This window comes from Scyliorhinus canicula, chromosome 4 (genome assembly GCF_902713615.1).
Source record: "Scyliorhinus canicula chromosome 4, sScyCan1.1, whole genome shotgun sequence".
NCBI lineage: Eukaryota > Metazoa > Chordata > Chondrichthyes > Carcharhiniformes > Scyliorhinidae > Scyliorhinus > Scyliorhinus canicula.
The window spans coordinates 205,626,268-205,643,461 of NC_052149.1; the positions used below are offsets into that span (position 1 = coordinate 205,626,268).

Here is a 17,194-nt window from a genome sequence, read left to right on the forward strand (position 1 = left end):
TACTGGTGTCGCTATTGATGAGGACATTCAATGAGGCAAGGGAGAGAGGGGTGCTTCCTCCGACGATGTCACAGGCCACTATCTCATTGATCCTGTAGCGGGATAAGGACTTGGAGCTATGCGGGTCCTACAGACGATCTCCCTACTAAATGTAGACGCCAAACTGTTGGCCAAAATCTTGTCCTCTAGGATTGAAGACTGTGTTCCTGACTTGATTGGGGAGGACCAGACGGGATTCATTAAGGATAGGCAATTGGCCTGCTAACGTGATAATGACCCCCTCCGGGGAGAGATCACAAGAGGTGATCATCTCCCTGGACGCAGAAAAGGCCTTCGACAGAGTTGAATGGAAATACCTCATAGAGGTACTGGAGCGGTTCGGGCTTGGAACAGGATTCACCGCTTGGGTAAAGCTCCTATACAACGCTCCCATGGCGAGCGAACGGACCAACAATACCAACTCCCAATACTTCCAGCTGCACAAGGGCACAAGACAAGGATGCCCACTGTTGCTAGGATCGCAAAGAAGGTCCTACAAAAAACAAAATCCGGGGGGGGCTAGCCCTCCCGAGCCTACAATTCTACCACTGGGCGGCAACAGCCGAGCGAGTAAGGGGATGGATCCAGGAGCCAGAAGCCGAGTGGGTGCGTGCGGAGGAGGCCTCCTGCATGGGGACCTCCCTCCGGGCCCTCGCCATGGCAGCACTCCCATCCCCACCCAAAAAACACTCCAGCAGCCCAGTGGTGACAGCCACGCTCCAATCCTGGAACCAACTGCGGCAGCAATTTGGCCTGACCAAAATGTCGGACAAGGCTCCCATCTGCAACAACCATAGGTTCACACCAGCACTGACTGACGCCACCTTCAAAAAGGTGGAGGCAGGACGGGGGGGACACTGACAGTCAGGGACCTATACACGGACGACAGGATCGCAACACTGGACGAACTGACAGAGAAATTTCGGCTAGCCGGGGGGGAACGAGCTACGGTACCTGCAGCTCAAAAACTTCTTACGAAAGGAGACAAGGACGTACCCATAACCGCCACGACAGACACTACTGGAAGACCTACTGGACGCAAGTATCCTAGAGAAAGGGAACTGTAGCGACATGTATGACCGACTGGTAGAAAGGGACGACACCGTATTGGACGCAACAAGAATGAAATGGGAGGATGGCCTGGGGATTGAGATAGGGTGGGGACTCTGGAGCGAAGCACTGCATAGGGTGAACTCCACCTCCACGTGCGCAAGGCTCAGCCTGACGCAACTAAAAGTGGTACATAGAGCCCGCTTAACAAGAAACCGTATGAGTAGGTTCTTCCCGGAGTTGGAGGACAGATGTGAACGGTGCCAAAGAGGCCCGGCCAACCACGCCCACATGTTCTGGTCTTGCCCCAGACTTGTGGAGTACTGGACAGCCTTCTTCGAGGCTATGTCCAAAGTGGTGGGGGTGAGGGTGGAGCCATGCCCGATAGTGGCGGTCTTCGGGGTTTCAGACCAGCCAGATCTATTCCTGGGGAGAAGGGCGGACGCCCTTGCCTTTGCCTCCCTGATCGCCCGCCGTAGAATCCTGTTTGGCTGGCGGTCAGCAGCACCGCCCAGAGCTGCAGACTGGCTGTCCGACCTCTCGGAATCTCTCCAAATGGAGAAAATCAAATTCGCCATCCAAGGGTCAGACAACGGCTTCCACAGAACGTGGGAGCCATTCATGCAATTGTTCCGGGACCTGTTTGTGGCCAACGAACAAGAGGAAGAATAGTCGGGTGGCCAAGAATCAGGGGAAAATGGATGGGAATCGGGGGAAGGTAGCCGGGGCGGGGGGGGGGGGGGGGGGGGGGGGGGGCTACGGGTTCGTTATGGGGGTTTGTTCTCATGGTTTTACGCTTATTTCTTTTTCTTGTTAATTTACTGTTTTTGTATTGGAGGGGAGGGGTTACTGTTTTTCTCTGTTGTGATAAAAATTTGTTGTTGAAAACCTGAATAAAAATTATTCCAAAGAAAAAGGAAGGACAAAGCCGCAAGCGACAGTCTGTGATGGTAAGCTAAGGCCCAAATCCAAATTGTAAACAAATGCCTACAAACATGTGCCTCGGCCATATTAGTGAATGTAAAATATGTATGCTGGTTAAAGAGGGTGGCTACAGTTGTTATTATGAAGATGCTTACCTGTAAATATACATGTCAATTTTTGCGTGTTTTTTTCCTAATAATTTGTAATTTGTTGGATATAAAATATGAAAACTCAATAAAAAACATTTCCAAAAAAAAGGATAGGCAATTGGCGGCCAACGTAAGAAGGTTGCTGAGTGTGATCATGATGCTCCCAGAGGGTAGAGACGTGGAGGTAGTGGTCGCAATGGACGCAGAAAAGGCATTTGATTGGGTGGCATGGGAATATCTGTGGGAGGTACTGGGGCGGTTTGGATTTGGATGAGGCTTTATTGACTGGGTCAGACTGCTGTATTAGGCTCCTGTGGCGAGCGTACGAATGAACAGATGAACATCGGACTTTTTTAGGCTGCATCGGGGAACGAGGCAGGGATGCCCTCTCTACCGACTGCTGTTTGTGCTGCCCATAGAACCGCTGGCAATTGCGTTGAGAGCCTCAAGGGGCTGGAAGGGGCTGGTCCCAGGGGAGGGGGTGGTGGAACACAGAGTCTCACTGTACGCAGATGACCTGCTTCTATATGTTTCGGACCCACTAGAAGAGATGGAAGAAATTATGAGGATTCGGGGGGAATTTGGCCGATTTTAGGGTTATAAATTGAACATGGGGAAAAGTGAGCTGTTCGCAATCCAGGCAACGGGGCAGGAGAGGCGATTGGGGGAGCTGCCATTTAGAATGGTAGGGGGAAGCTTTCGGTACCGAGGCATCCAGGTGGTGCAGGAATGGGAACGGCTACACAAGCTTAATCTGGCCCGACTAGTCGACCAAATGAAGGAAGATTTCCGAAGGTGGGACACGCTCCCATTGTCACCACCTGGGAGGGTGCAGACAGTGAAAATGATGGTCCTCCCGAGATTCCTGTTTGTGTTTCAGTGTCTCCCCATCTTTATTCCACGGTCCTTCTTTAAACGGGTCAATAAGGTGATCACTGGCTTTGTATGGGCGGGTAAGACCCCGCGAGTTAAAAAGGGGATGTTGGAGCGCAGCCGGGGGGAGGGCGGGCAGGCGCTGCTGATCTTTAGTAATTATTATTGGGCAGTGAATATAGCCATGATTAGGAAGTGGGTGGTGGTGGTGGTTTGGTGTGGGGGGGTGGGGGGGGGGGGTTGGGTGCGAAAGGAGGCAGCATTATGCAAGAGCACTAGTTTGTGGGCACTGGTAACGGAGCCTCTGCTGTTCTCGCCGGCACGGTACTCCACCAGCCCCGTGGTGGTAGCGGTCCTGATAGACTGGGGGCAATGAAGGAGACATGTGGGAGCGGAGGGAGAATCGGTCTGGTCTCCAATCTGCAATAATCACCGGTTTGCCCCGGGGAAGCTAGATGGAGGGTTCCGGATATGGCGGAGAGCAGGGATTGAGAGGATGGGAGATATGTTTATAGAGGGGAACTTTCCCAGCCTGAGGGAGTTGGAGAACAAATTTGAATTGACGGGAGGGAATGAGTTTAGGTACCTATAGGCACGGGACTTCCTCTGCAGGCAGGTCTCAACCTTCCCGCTCCTACCACCAAGGGGGATACAGGACAGGGTAGTTTCCAGAGTGTGGGTGGGAGAAGGGAGGGCTTCTGACATTTATAGGGAGCTTATGGGGTCAGAAGAAATGCAGACTGAGGAGCTGAAACGCAAATGAGGAGTTAGGAGGAGAGATAGAGGATGGTCTTTGGGCGGGCGCGTTGAGTGGAGTCAATGCGTCCACAACATGTGCCAGGCTCAGCCTGATACAGTTTAAGGTCGTTCACCGGGCCCACATGACAGTAGCCCGGATGAGCAGGTTCTTTGGAGTAGAAGATAGGTGCGCAAGGTGTGCGGGAGGGCCAGCGAACCGTGTCCATATATTTTGGGCATGCCCGAAGCTTAGGGCATTCGGGCAGAGGTTTGCAGATGTCATGTCCACGGTGTAAAAAACAAGGCACCAAGTCCAGAGGTGGCGATTTTCAGAGTGTCGGAAGACCCGGGAATCCAGGAGGAGAAAGAGGCAGACATTCTGGCCTTTGCTTCCCTGGTAGCCCGGATATAGATACTATTAGCTTGGAGGGACTCAAAGCCCCCGACGTCGGAGACCTGGCTAACTGACATGGCGAACTTTCTCTGTTTGGAGAAAATCAAGTTCGCCTTGAGAGGGTCAATGTTAAGGTTCATCCGGAGGTGACAGCCATTCGTCGACTTCTTTGGGAAAAATTAACCGTCAGCAGAAGCGGGGGGGGGGGGGGGGGGGGGGTTGGGGTTTAGTTTAGCTTAGAGTAGAGGTTTAGTAAAGGAGGGACCTGTGAGGTAGGAAACGGCTTTTGCACTATGTTTATATTTGTATCTACATTGATTCTACGATTGTTGTTATAAAACCATAAATACCTCAATAAAATGTTTTTGCAAAAAAAAGGAAATGACTAAACCTTGTAACTATAGGCCAGCCATCTAATGGGTGGGAAAACTATAAAGACTATTGTCAACGATAAAATTAATTTACACTTGGGGAAATACAGGTTAATAAGAGATAGCCAGCAAGGATTTGTTGAAGTCAAATTGTGGCTGGTGAGACTGATTCAGTTACTTGGTCAAGCAACAGGGAGAAATGATGAAGGTAGTGTAGCTGATCCTGTATGTATGGACATACAAAAGGAACTTAATGAAGCTGTGCAGAACAGACTTAGTTGGAAAACAGAAGCACAGGGCATTAAAGAAATGATGATAACTTGAATACAAAGTTGGCTCAGGGATAGGAGATAAGTGTAATGATTAATGGATGCTTTTCTCACTGGAATAAAATATGCAGTGGAGCTTCCCAATGGTCACTTATTCGGAAATTATTTTTCCTTTTTTATATAAATGACCTGGACTTGGATATGGGAGTATATTTTTGAAGTCGACGGACAATACAAAACTTTGCAATGTAATGGAAAGTGATCAATATAGTTGCAGACTTCAAGAAGACATAGACAGACTGTGAAATGGTCGGATTCAAGGCCAATGCATTTTGATGTGGATAAATAGGAAATCATGTACTTTGGGAGAGGCAAAGTGGGAGAGCAACATAATATAAATTGTATTATGCTGGGGGAGGAAGGAGGAATAAAAGAACAGGGTGCACGTTTATTAATCTTAGAAGTTAGAAGGACAAATTGATAAGATGGTTAAGAAACTATATGGGATACTTTCCTTTATAAATGGAGGCATTTGAATAAAAAAAGGAAATAATGCAAAACCACTACAAATCACTGGTTGGTTATAAATACACTATTGTGAACCATTCTGGGCACCAGACTTTAGGAAAGACGTCAAGATCCACAAACGTACAGCGCAGATTTTATCAGCATGTTACCAGGCATGAGTCAGTTCAGTTATGTGGAGAGATGAGAGGATCAGTGATTGCTTGCCTCAAAAAAGAGGTGTTTTAAGGAGAAGCCTAATGGAAGTATTCAAAACTATGGGACCTTTGATAGAGCAAGTGGAGAGAAACTATGGGATCAGGGCAGGGTGAGGGGCTGTGGCCGAGCGAAGACAAGGAGGGTAATTTGGAAGGGGGGTTGTGCAAGGGCTCATGATGGCACACAGAGGGGCAAGGAGATGGATGAAGAAGTTGAAGAAGGGAAGGCAGAGGAATCACCAAGGGGAGGGAAGGTAGATTCCAATAAGGCTGCATGAAAAGCTCATAAATAAGGGGGTCAAAGGGATACCACATTGTTTATTGACGGGATGAATGAAGATTCCAGATGAGGCGGGTAGAGAACCAAATGGGGCATGAGCGCCTCACAAGTGATGGGCTTGGGGGAGGGATGGTTTAAACTGTTCCTTGATTCAACCTCACTCGTCTGATGACCAGAGAAATACGGGATCTCATGACAGGGAAGAGAGCAGACACCTGGTGTGGGGATTAGTTATGGCTTGGCCAGGTGGGAGGAGCAGGGGGCAGACGTTAGGGGATGGGGGTGATCAATATGGCACAGTAATAGAGGTGCCACCCCTGCCACCTTTCCTGCCGGAGGTCTGAGCTGGGCTGCTGAGCTTCCTCCCCCATTCCTAAACTCCTTCTGTTGGCCTCAAAGAATAAACTGGCGCAGGAAGCAACACAAGTGGTCATCAATTGGACCTCTCTCATCTCTGCCTCCATCCCCCCCATGAAATTGTGACAGGGCCAAGACCAGGTGGGGGGGCGGTGGGAAGGTAACCTACACAATTTGACAGGACCTCTGTACAAACCTGCCAGTTGAGCCCTGCAAACGTCGTCTGCCTATATAAATAAAAAATGTTATGCTTAAACACAAATTATTATGATGAGATGCCAGTGCATCATGACAGGAGATCATGATGAAGGAGCTGCGCTCCGAAAGCTAGTGATTCAAAACAATCCTGTTGGACTTTAACCTGGTGTTGTAAGACTTCTTACAAAATACTATGTAATGTGACGTAGTGCCACACGGATTATAGTGGATTGAATTGGATTGGATTTGTCTATTGGCACAGGTACTGGGTTACAGTGTATTGTTCTGCATGCAGCTCAGATAGATCATTCCGTAGATGAAAAGAAAGTACATAATAGGGCAAACCAAGGTGGTGACTTACCACCACCTTAAGGGCAATAAAGGATGGGCAATAAATGCTGGCCTTGCCTAACAGAGTTAGGATTCAAGGGAGAGTTCAGTGGCAGCATTTGGACCACCTCAAGAAATGGGAGCCCCTGATACATCCCTTCCATGCCAGGAGTCACCCCTCAGCTCGGGGGCCCAGCTGTCTGTATCCCAACACCGGGATCAGCAGGATGAGGATGACTGCTGGTTGGAAATGGACACAAAAGTATCCATGCAGACGGAAGTGGTTGTGTCTGGGAATGAGATCCCAGCAATAATGCTTCGGAGGTCGGCCAGAAAAAGGAAGTCTACAAACCGACACACTGCCCGACCCAGAAATGCCACAAGCTGAAACAGAGCCTCGGGTGAAGTGGTGCAGAAGGTCCCCACCATTGACGGCTGAAGGGGAACTTTCCGACTTTCGGGGAGAGGCGTCGTAACCCCCACGAGGACCATGGGGAAACCATTGTTAATCTCCATATGGGACCTGTGGAGTACGAACTTTCCAGGTAGGAGGCAAAGGCCACCCAGCTGGAGCGCGTTAGACCTACATATAGAGCCGGCCCAAGCAGGACCCGGAGCTGTTGGTTATGGCAGCAGGGACTGGATTGGGAGACAGTTACTGCTGTGGGCAGAGTATTGTACATAGTTCAATAAATCATTCTTCCATTAACGCTGGGTTCCTCAGTTACTGACCTGACCAACTAAATATGTCCTTTGGTTCTCCAAGAGGACACAAATAACATAGCAAAAATGTTGGGGAGGAAGTGAAGGAAATCAGTATTAGTAGAGAAATGGTGTTGGGGAAATTGATGGGATTGAAGGCTAATAAATCGCAACGGCCTGAAGTACCTAAGAAAGTGGCCCTGGGTATAGTTAAGGCAATGGTGGTCATCTTCCAAGATTCTATAGACTCTGGAATAGTTTGTACAGATTGGAGGGTAGCTAATGTAACCCCGCTATTTAAAAATGGAGGTGTAAGGGTAATGGACCCTTCCTGTTGATTCCCTTATTGCCCATTTCTTGGGCAATGTTTAGTTTGCGTACATCTTTAAGTTGAGCAGAGGAAGTGAGGACCTCAAAAGTTACAAGATAGTACACGGTGCTAGCCTTTGGACAGCAGAACGTCATCTTTTGGCATCCAAGAGATCAGTGGGACTTGGTTCGATTGGTTGGCTGGTGGCTAATGAATTGTCTGGCAGACGGTGATTGGATCCTAGTGGGATCCGGGGCACAGGAGTAGCCAGTCTCCACTCTCATTCTAGAAATGCTGCCGACCTGCTGCTGACTTTCCAAACCTGCAGAGAAAGTTTGAGACCTGATTGAATCTGCAGTGAAAATCATTGCAGACTGAAAGCCAAAATTTCAAACTGAAAGGCTAAAATGAAGGAAAGTGTGCTCGAGGACAACCATCTGAAACAAGGGGCGCGATTCTCCGCAAATGCGGCGAGTCGTAAAGGCTGCCGTGAAATTGGCCGTGTTTCACGGCAGCCTCCACGCCCCCTCCCAGGACCCGATTCTCCCCCCCGGGCGGGGCTAGCATCGCGGGCTTAGCGACCGTCGCTAAGTCCATGCGCCAAGCGTCACGGCGACTGATGCGCACGATGACGTCAGCCGCGCGTGCGTGGGTTGGACGGCTCCAACCCGCGCATGCGCGAATGACGTCATCACGCAGACGCGTCAAACCCGCGCATGCGTGGGCCGTCATGCCCCTCAGCCGCCCCGCGAACTGATCCTGCGGGGCGGCGGAAGAACAAATAGTGTGCGGGTATCGGACCCGCTGCCCGCGATCGGTGCCCACCGATCGCAGGCCCATGCCACCCTTGGCACGGCCGTGGTGCGGCCGTGCCAATCGGTGCCATGGTTGTCCGGGACGGCACTTTGCGGCCGTTTTCACGAACGGTGAGAGCAGTTGTGATTGCGTTCGTGAAAACGGCCGTAAAGGCCTGGGAACTCGGCCCATCGGCCTGGGGAGAGTCGCTGTTTGTCGTAAAAAACGGCGAGCAGAGATTCGTGTCGTGGGGTGGCCGTGGGGAGGGGGGGGGGGGGGATAATAGCGGGAGGGCGGGAAAAATGTCGGGAAGGCCCTCCCGCTATTCTCCGACCCGTCGTGGGCAGCTGAGAATCGCGCCCAAGGAATCTTGGGCGGAATTCTCTGACCACCCACCGGGTCGGAGAATCGGCCTGGCGGCGCACGAATCGCACCATGCTGCCGGGACGTGATTCTCCGCCCCACCCGAGTGGTCGGCGCAGCGTCAGTCTGGGTATGCGCCGACTCGCTGGCCCAGGCCGGCACGCCGATTCTCTGGCCCAGATGGGCCGAGCAGACATCATCAAAAAGCCGAGTCCCGCCGGCGCCATTCTAACATCCTCTGAGCCGGCGGGACTTTGGCGTTGAAGGGTCACGGGGCGACCTGTTGGGAGGGGGGGTCCAACCCCGGGGAGGGCCTCCGTAGTGGCCTGGCCCGCAATCGGGGCCCACCTTTGGCAGGCCGGCTTCTCTGCCCCCCCCCCCCCCCCCCCCCCGGTCTCCTTTCCTCCGTGCCGGCTCCTGTAGACCTGCGCCATTTGCCGTCAGGGCCTGCGCGGGGAAGGCCACTGTGCATGCGCTAGTTGGCGCCGGCCCAACTGTGCATTCGCGGACCCAGTGGCGCCGGGTTCAGGCCGAGCCGCTCTAGCACCATCCTCGCCCCCTGTGGGCCTCAGAATGGGGTCCCGAAACTGGCGCCGACGCCAGAGTAAAACACTCCAGTTTTTACTCCGGCGTCGGCACTTAGCCGCCCGATGGGAGAATCCTGCCCCTTATCTTTTTACTTATTATTTTGACACCCCTCTATGTATGTTGGGGAGAGTTAGAGCGGGGGGTGTAAGGAAATCAATAATAATTAATCTGTTGTATTTGCTGCATATTTAATAGTTATTGTTATCAATAAAATTAATTGCATTTCAATTTACAAACCTGGCGATTGTAGTTATTGGGCAGACAAGGGCCAAAGACTTTGGGTGTTGTGTTGCGACTCTGGGTCAAGTGGGGCTGGAATTGACCACGCACTAGCCCAGGGGTCGTAACAGAGGTAAAGAGAAAAGAGGAAACTATAGAACCGTCAGCCTGACATTAGTAGTGGGGGATATTCTGCAGTCCATTATCAAACGTTTTATAGCAGAGCACTTGGAAAACAGTGGTAGCATGGATTTATGAAGGGGAAATAATGCTTGACAAATCTATTGGAATTCTTCGAGTTGTAGTTGGTAGAAGTGATGAGAGGAAGCCAGTGGATGTGGTTTATATAAACTTTCAGAAGGCTTTCGACAAAGTCCCGCAAAAAAGAATTGTGTGTAAAATTAAAGCCTATGGGTTTGGGGAATGGTATTTTGAAATGGATAGAAAACTAGGAAAAAGTGTCGGAACAAAGGGGTATTTTTCCGAATGGCATACAGTGACCAGTAGGGTAACGCAGGGATTAATGTTAGGACCCCAGCTATCATGATGTACATATTAATGATTCAGTTGAGGGAACTAAATCTCCAAATTTGCACAAAGCTAGGTGGAAGGGTGAGCTGTGAGGAGGATGCAGAGCTACTTCAGTGTGATTTGGACAAGTTGAGTGAGTGGGGAAATGCAGTATAATGTGGCTAAATGTTGGGGTTATCCGCTTTGATAGCAAAACATGAAGGCAGATTATTTTATTATCTGAATGGCTATAAATTAAGGGACGGAATTGTGCAACGAGACCTGGGTGTCCTCGTACACCAGCCGCTGAAGGTAAGCAATGCAGGTGCAGCAGGCAGTTAAGATGGTAAATGGTATGTTGGCATTCATAGTGAGAGGATTTGAGTACAGGAGCAGGGATGTCTTCCTGCAATTATACAGGGCCTTCTGGAGGCCATACCTAGAATATCGGGCGGGATTCTCCCCTACCCGGCGTGACGGAGGGTGCCGGCGTAGGGGAGTGGCGCCAACCACTCAGGGGTCGCGCCTCCTCCAAAGGTGGGGAATTCTCCCCACCTTTGGGGGCCAGCCCCGCGCCGGAGCAGTTTGCACCGGTAGACTGGCACAAACACCCGGCGCAGTCGGAAGCGGGGCTGGCCGAAAGGCTTTCGGCGGTCGGCGCATGCGCCGGCAGTGACGTCAGCGGCAGCTGGCCGCTGACCTCACTGCCGGCGCATGCGCGATGCGGGGTTCTCCTCCGCGTCCGCCATGGCGGAGGCCGTGGCGGCGCGGAAGGAGAAAGAGTGCCCCCACGGCACTGCCCCGCGGAGTGAGCGGGGGGCCCCGATCGCGGGCCAGGCCTCCGTGGGGGCACCCCCCTGGGTCCGATCGCCCCCCGCCCCCCCCCAGGACCCCGGGGGCCCGCTCGCGCCGCTGAGTCCGCCGTTTCTGAGGTGGTGTACACCTCGGCGGCGGGAGAAGGCCTCCCAGCGGCGGGACTTCGGCCCATCCGGGCCGGAGATTTAAAGGTGAGTTTTAAAAAAATGAAATCCCGCCGGCGCCAGCTGTTTTCACAGGCTGCCGGCGGGATTTGCACAACGCCGGTTTTTTACCGGCGGGAGAATTAGGAGACCTGCGGGAGCGGAAATCACGCCGCTTCCCGCCAATTCTCCGACCCTGCGTGGGGTCGGAGAATCCCGCCCATCATGTGCAGTTTTGATCTGCTTATCTGAGGAAGGATGTTCGTGCTGTAGAGGGACTGCAATAAAGGTGTACCCGACTGATGACTGGGATGGTAGGAATGATGTACAAGGAGATTGAGCCAGCTGGATTATATTCACTGGAATTCAGGGATGAGTGGTGGGGGTGGGGAGGGGCCTCTGTGGGAATCACATAGAAACCAATAAAATTCCATCAGCACTAGACAGGGTCGATGCAGGAAGGATGCTCCTGATGGTGGGGGCTTCCAGAACCAGGGGTCACAGTCTGAAGATACCAGAAAGTGGTGAGCCTACGGAATTCCCCATCATAGGAATTAGTTGAGGCCAAAACATTGCATGGTTTATTGGGGCTATGGGGATCAAAGATAGGGGGGGAAGCAAGTTTGGGTTACTGAGTTGGATGATCAGCCATAATCATAGGCTAAATGGTCCTGCTCCTATTTTGAATGTTTTATTTGTTCATAAGATGTTGACGTTGCTGGCGAGGCCAGCATTTTTTACCCATCTCTAATTGCTGTTGAAAAGGTAGTGGTGATCTGTTTTCTTGAAGCACTGCATTCCCTTTGGTGTAGGTACAACCACAGTGCTGTTAGGGAGGGAGTTCAAAGATTTTGACTCAGCAACAGTGAAGGAACAGCAATATATTTCCAAGTTGTGCGAGACTTGGAGGGGAACTAGGTGGTATCCCGATGCATCTCCTGCCCGTGTCCTTCTAGCTGGTAGAATTGGCGGGTTTGGATGGTGCCCTCAAACGATCCTTGATGAGTTGCTGCAGTTTATCTTGTAGCCAGTACAGATCCACTGCACTATGTCGGTGGGAGTGAATCTTTAAGGTGGTAGACTGGTAGAAGGGGTGCCAATCAAGCATGGCTGTTTTGCCCCAGGTGGCATTGAGCTTCTCGAGTGTTCTTGGAGCTGCACTCAGCCAGGCAAGTGGAGAGTATTCCATCACTTAAACATTATAGATTGTGAACAAGGTGCGGGGAGTCAAGAGGCGAGTTCAACTCTTTTGTCCATGTTTGGACCAAGGGCATATTGAGATCAGAAACTGAGTGGCCTTGTCAGAAGATATTCACCTCTTAAGTAATTTTATCTTTCCCCAGCATGGAAGTACAGAATTAATAGGCAAACATTAATTTTTTTAAAAAAAAACAATAAATAGTCTTTCTAACAAAGTTAAATGAAGGAAATATCTCACCCATCCGACAACACTCCAGAAATAAAGGAACCCGTCAGCACTCCCAGGAAGTATATTGACATAGAAAACGGCATTTTCCAGTCATTGTTACACACCAAATCCCACTAAAATGCAAAAAGAAATGAAAAGTTCCAAACACAAGTACTTGGGAAAAATGACAGGTAAGCAATTTTACTGCATTGGTCTAAGAATGTGCAAGCCACATCATGAGACTGGACGGATTTGTGATATTGGAAAAGCCTATTCAGTTTAATGGTGGCATCATTCTGCATCTCAACAGGTTGGGGGCTGAAGTTTGGGATCACCTGGTATTGACATTGGCACCAGGGCACATCCTGCCCTTTCAACCCTGCAAATTCCTTCTCGCTTACATTTGGGGACTTGTGTCAAAATTGAGAGACCTGTTCCCAGACCAGTGGGACACAGGAGGCTGAGAAACATGTAATTGTTTATTTTCTGGAGGTGATACAGTATTCCATCATTTTGGAGGCAAGGCCACTACATTTTCTCATCGTGATCATCAACTTCTGCTTTCCAAAAACAGCACCCCAGAGTTAATCAGCACCACACTTCGAAAAATGAAAGAGAAGTTCATGTAATGTGACATGTAATAGGGCATATTCGGGAACGTTAATGGGGACATAAGATTTGGTGAGCATGACTGTCCTTTAAAACAGAGATGAGGAGGAATTTCCTCAGTCAGGGTGAGGTGAATCTGTGGAACTCTTAGCCACAGGAGGCTGTGGAGGCCAAATCACTGACTGTCTTTAAGACAGAAAGATAGGCTCTTGATTATTAAGGGAATCAGGAGTTATGAGGAGAAGGCAGGAGAAAGGGGATGAGAAAAATATCAGCCATTATTGAATCGCAGAGCAGACTCGATGGGCCAAGTGGCCTAATTCTGCTCCTAAGTCTTATGGTCTTATGGTTTTATGGAGGGTTTTAGATTCCTGTTTCAGACCGTTTCGGAGGAAGGTCAGTCACGCACAAGTGGGACTTGCGGGTAGGTTTGCAAGTGTTGGGAGGAGTTTAAACTAGTTCAGCAGGGGGCGGGGACACAGAGCATTAGTACCATGGTGAACCGAGACAAGAGGGAGTTCAGCCAAGTTGAATTCCAATCGAGAAGGCGAAGCTAGATGGCCTCTACATTAATGCTAGGGACATCATACACAAGACTGAGTGGTTATTATTTAAAAAGGGAGGTAGAGTGAAAACAGAGACCAGCAAGCCTGACATTGGTAGTGGGGAAAATTCTAGTATCCATTATCAAACATTTTATAGCAGAGCACATGGAAAAGAGGGACAGGATCGGGCAGAGTCAGCATGAATTTACGAAAGGGAAATCTATTGGAATTCTTTGAGGATGTAACTAGTTGAGTTAATCACGGGAGCCAGTGCTTGTGGTTTATTTGGACTTTCAGAAGGTTTTCAAAAATGTCCCACATGAGAGATTAGCATGTAAAATTAAAGCGCATGGGATTAGGGCTAGTGTATTGAGATGGCTAAAAAACTGGTTGGCAGACAGGAAACAGAATAGGAATTAATGCGTCTTTTTCTAAATGGCAGCTAGTGACTAGTGAAGTACCGTAGGGATCGGTGCTGGAACCCCAGCTATTCACAATATATATTAATCATTTAGCAGAGTGAACAAAACGTAATAGCTCCATATTTGCAGATAACACAATGTTGGGTGGGAGAGTGAAATATTTTGATAATAACCTCTTAGGTAGCACCTTATCAAATGCTTTTTAAGATTCAGATACAGTTAGGTGCCGTGCTTCCCCCTTATCCAGCTTATTAGAGACAACATTAAACAGTTCCAAAAGATTTGTCAAGAGAGGATTTTCCTTTCATAAGTTTGCACTGACTTTGATTAATTACATGATAATTTCCTGAGTTTGGGTTTACCACATTCCTATCATTTTGTTGTCAACTTGCCTACAGTCCATCATTTTTTTATTTTCCCTCTTTCTTAATTAGCATTTCATAAATTCTTAAGATGTTCCCTCCCATCTTTGGGAACTGCTTGAAAATTAAAGAAATTCCACAAGATCAAAGCCAGCACATCCATTAATTTTGCAGTTACCTTTTTCAAAATCCAGGTTGCCACTTAATTACAATAATTCCTGTCCATTCTTTACTTGTACTGATTTATTTTTGTACTGATTTATTTTTTTAAGTTCCGCTCTTGCTGAACCCTTGTTTCTTGACCATTTGTTTAATGCCTCTGCTATTTCCTTATTTCCTTTAATAATTTCCCCGCCTCTGCGTCAAATGGGCTCACATTTACTTTCATTGACTCTCCCTGTCTACATACCTTTGGAAACATTTACAATGTGTTTTTGTTTGTTGCTCATCTCATCTCATACTTGCCTTTCTCTTTCCTTTTCAATTTCTTGGCTGGTCCTTGCTGAATTCTAAAATCGTCTCAATTCCCAGACATTTTGGAAATAAATAAACCTCTGATGCACTACTGGGCGGGATTCTCCATTGCATGTCCACCTCACTACTGCTGCCAGCGGAGGACAGAGAATCTGGCACTCAGCCAGATCTCCATTCACTGCAGCTGGACTGGAAAATCCCAATGGCGTGAAGGAACGAAGAATCAAAGTCGCTTTTACATCTTCTTCGCCATGGTTAAGCTACTTGTTCTGTTTTATGTGTGTGCCTGAAACCCGGGTCTGTCTGCTGCCATATCTTTCATGTACTTTCCCTACCTTAGCCAACTCACAACTCAGACCTCTGTCATTTTCTTTGGTTAGACTGGAGCCTAGTTTCATACTTTTTTAAAAATTCCACCTGTTTGAAAATGAATTATCATTTTTGCACCAAATTCTGGCACAGGCGAGCAAACTGGCGTGCAGGTCGCCGGATGCACAGCCGAAATTCCTTGCCGGATAATCCAGCGCTTGGGGCGAAAAAATCAAAGTATGGCCCATGCTGTCACAGTGGCGGGGCAGGCCTGGAGGAAAGCCAGCAACATTGGGAATCCCAAGATCGGGACGCCATTTCTTTTAAAGGGAACTCAAATCTCTGATAACAAAAAGACGAAGCCCCCATCATGTAGGGAGGTCTTCCCCAACCCCCACAGAAACAGGAACCTCCCCCATGTAGCTCTTCAGAGGGACCCCCAGCACCACTGTGCCAGATTGCAGTGCCAGGGATCGTGCTCGATCATGTCCCTTTACCACTGGGAGCTACATATACCTGTGCGCCCCCAACAGGCTCCATTCGCCTGGTTCTCATTTTTAATAACTAAGTGGGGGAGGAATGTCTAATGGGGGGGGGGTGAGGGGCGAAGCATTGCAGTGGGGAAGCTCACTAATGGGATATTGATGCATTGAAATTAGGTTCTCACACTCCGTGGGCAGGAAACAGGTTACCACACTGGTGGGCGGGGCATTTTTTAAAAACGGGGCGGGATTCGCTTGTCGCTGATGCCGGAATCGCGTTCGGCAATTGGCGTTCATGACCGAATCAGGCAGGCACTGCATTCACGATGCTCTGCCCCCTCCAAAGCGGAGAGTACACCACGCATCATATTGACGGCCTCAGGACATTGCCTGAGGCCCCACCTACCCCCGATGCTCCGCCCCCGACCGGCCGAGTTCCCGACGGCGTTGGTCGCGTGTGGTCTCATCTGTCAGGAACTCAGCGTGGCGGCTGTGGTCTCAGTCCAGCGCCGCCACAGTCGGGGGAGGGCCCATCCGTGGGCAGTGGGGACAGAGGCTGGGGGGCACTGTTAGGGGGTGGTCCGGGGCACGTAAGCCAGCCAAAGGGGAGCACTATTTCGCAGGCCATGTCCGCGAGCGGCTGGCGCCATGTTGCACGGCGGGCCACTGCAGGCCGCCGCCGTGCACATGCGCGGCCACAGACCCGACAATTCTCTGAGCCGTATCGGCAGCTAGCGCCAGGTGCTCTGCGCTGCTTGCCTGCTAGCCCCCCACTAAACGGAGGATCGCTAACCGTTTTATGCCATTCTTTCTGTCGTCAAACGCAACCGTTCCCACGCTGGCATGGGGGATAAAGCCTCAAAATCGGAAAATCCAGCCCCGAAAAACAAGATCTCGCCAATGCGATTCCGGTTTTACAGTTCTCGCGGATATTTGCACCACATTGCTGTTTGCATCTGTGATGAACAGAGGCGTAAAGACATCCCCAAAATAACATTCGTTTATATTCTGGTCATTCCTCCCCTGTGGTACTTTTACTACAAAGTAATTAATTAACCCTTTTTCATTGCTCAATACTAGAACCAAATAGGTTGTTTTCCGGATGGTTCCTCAGCACACTGATCTAGAACATTATCTTGTTTATGTTTCATGAATTCCCTTTGAAAGTGTTACTGAAATTTGTAACATTTACGAATGAAAATGCACTTTTGTTAAAAGGGAAAGAAAGCGGAAGGGGAATAATTTTGTTCAAAGTTTTATCAAGCAAAATATGAGAATCCAAAAAGAACTGTTTGCTTGACGCTTCTATAAAAATTTCACCAGTATGAAGATGCTTGAAATTGGTACTTTTCGTCTTGGAATAGGGCACCTGATGCATAAACAGAGGCCTTGTGGCATGGTGGGTAGTGTCCTTGCCTCTGAGCCAGAAGCTCTAGGTTCGAG

General features: G+C 49.6%; 1 protein-coding gene across 1 annotated transcript in view; it reads right to left on the bottom strand.

Annotated features, from left to right (window-relative positions):
• Positions 1-17,194, bottom strand: part of LOC119965330 (solute carrier family 22 member 5-like) — a 137,106-nt gene that overhangs the window by 97,354 nt on the left and 22,558 nt on the right. Inside the window, exon 2 of the mRNA XM_038795950.1 lies at positions 12,579-12,682. Coding sequence (XP_038651878.1) covers positions 12,579-12,682 — 104 coding nt within the window. The remainder of the gene's footprint in view (positions 1-12,578; positions 12,683-17,194) is intronic.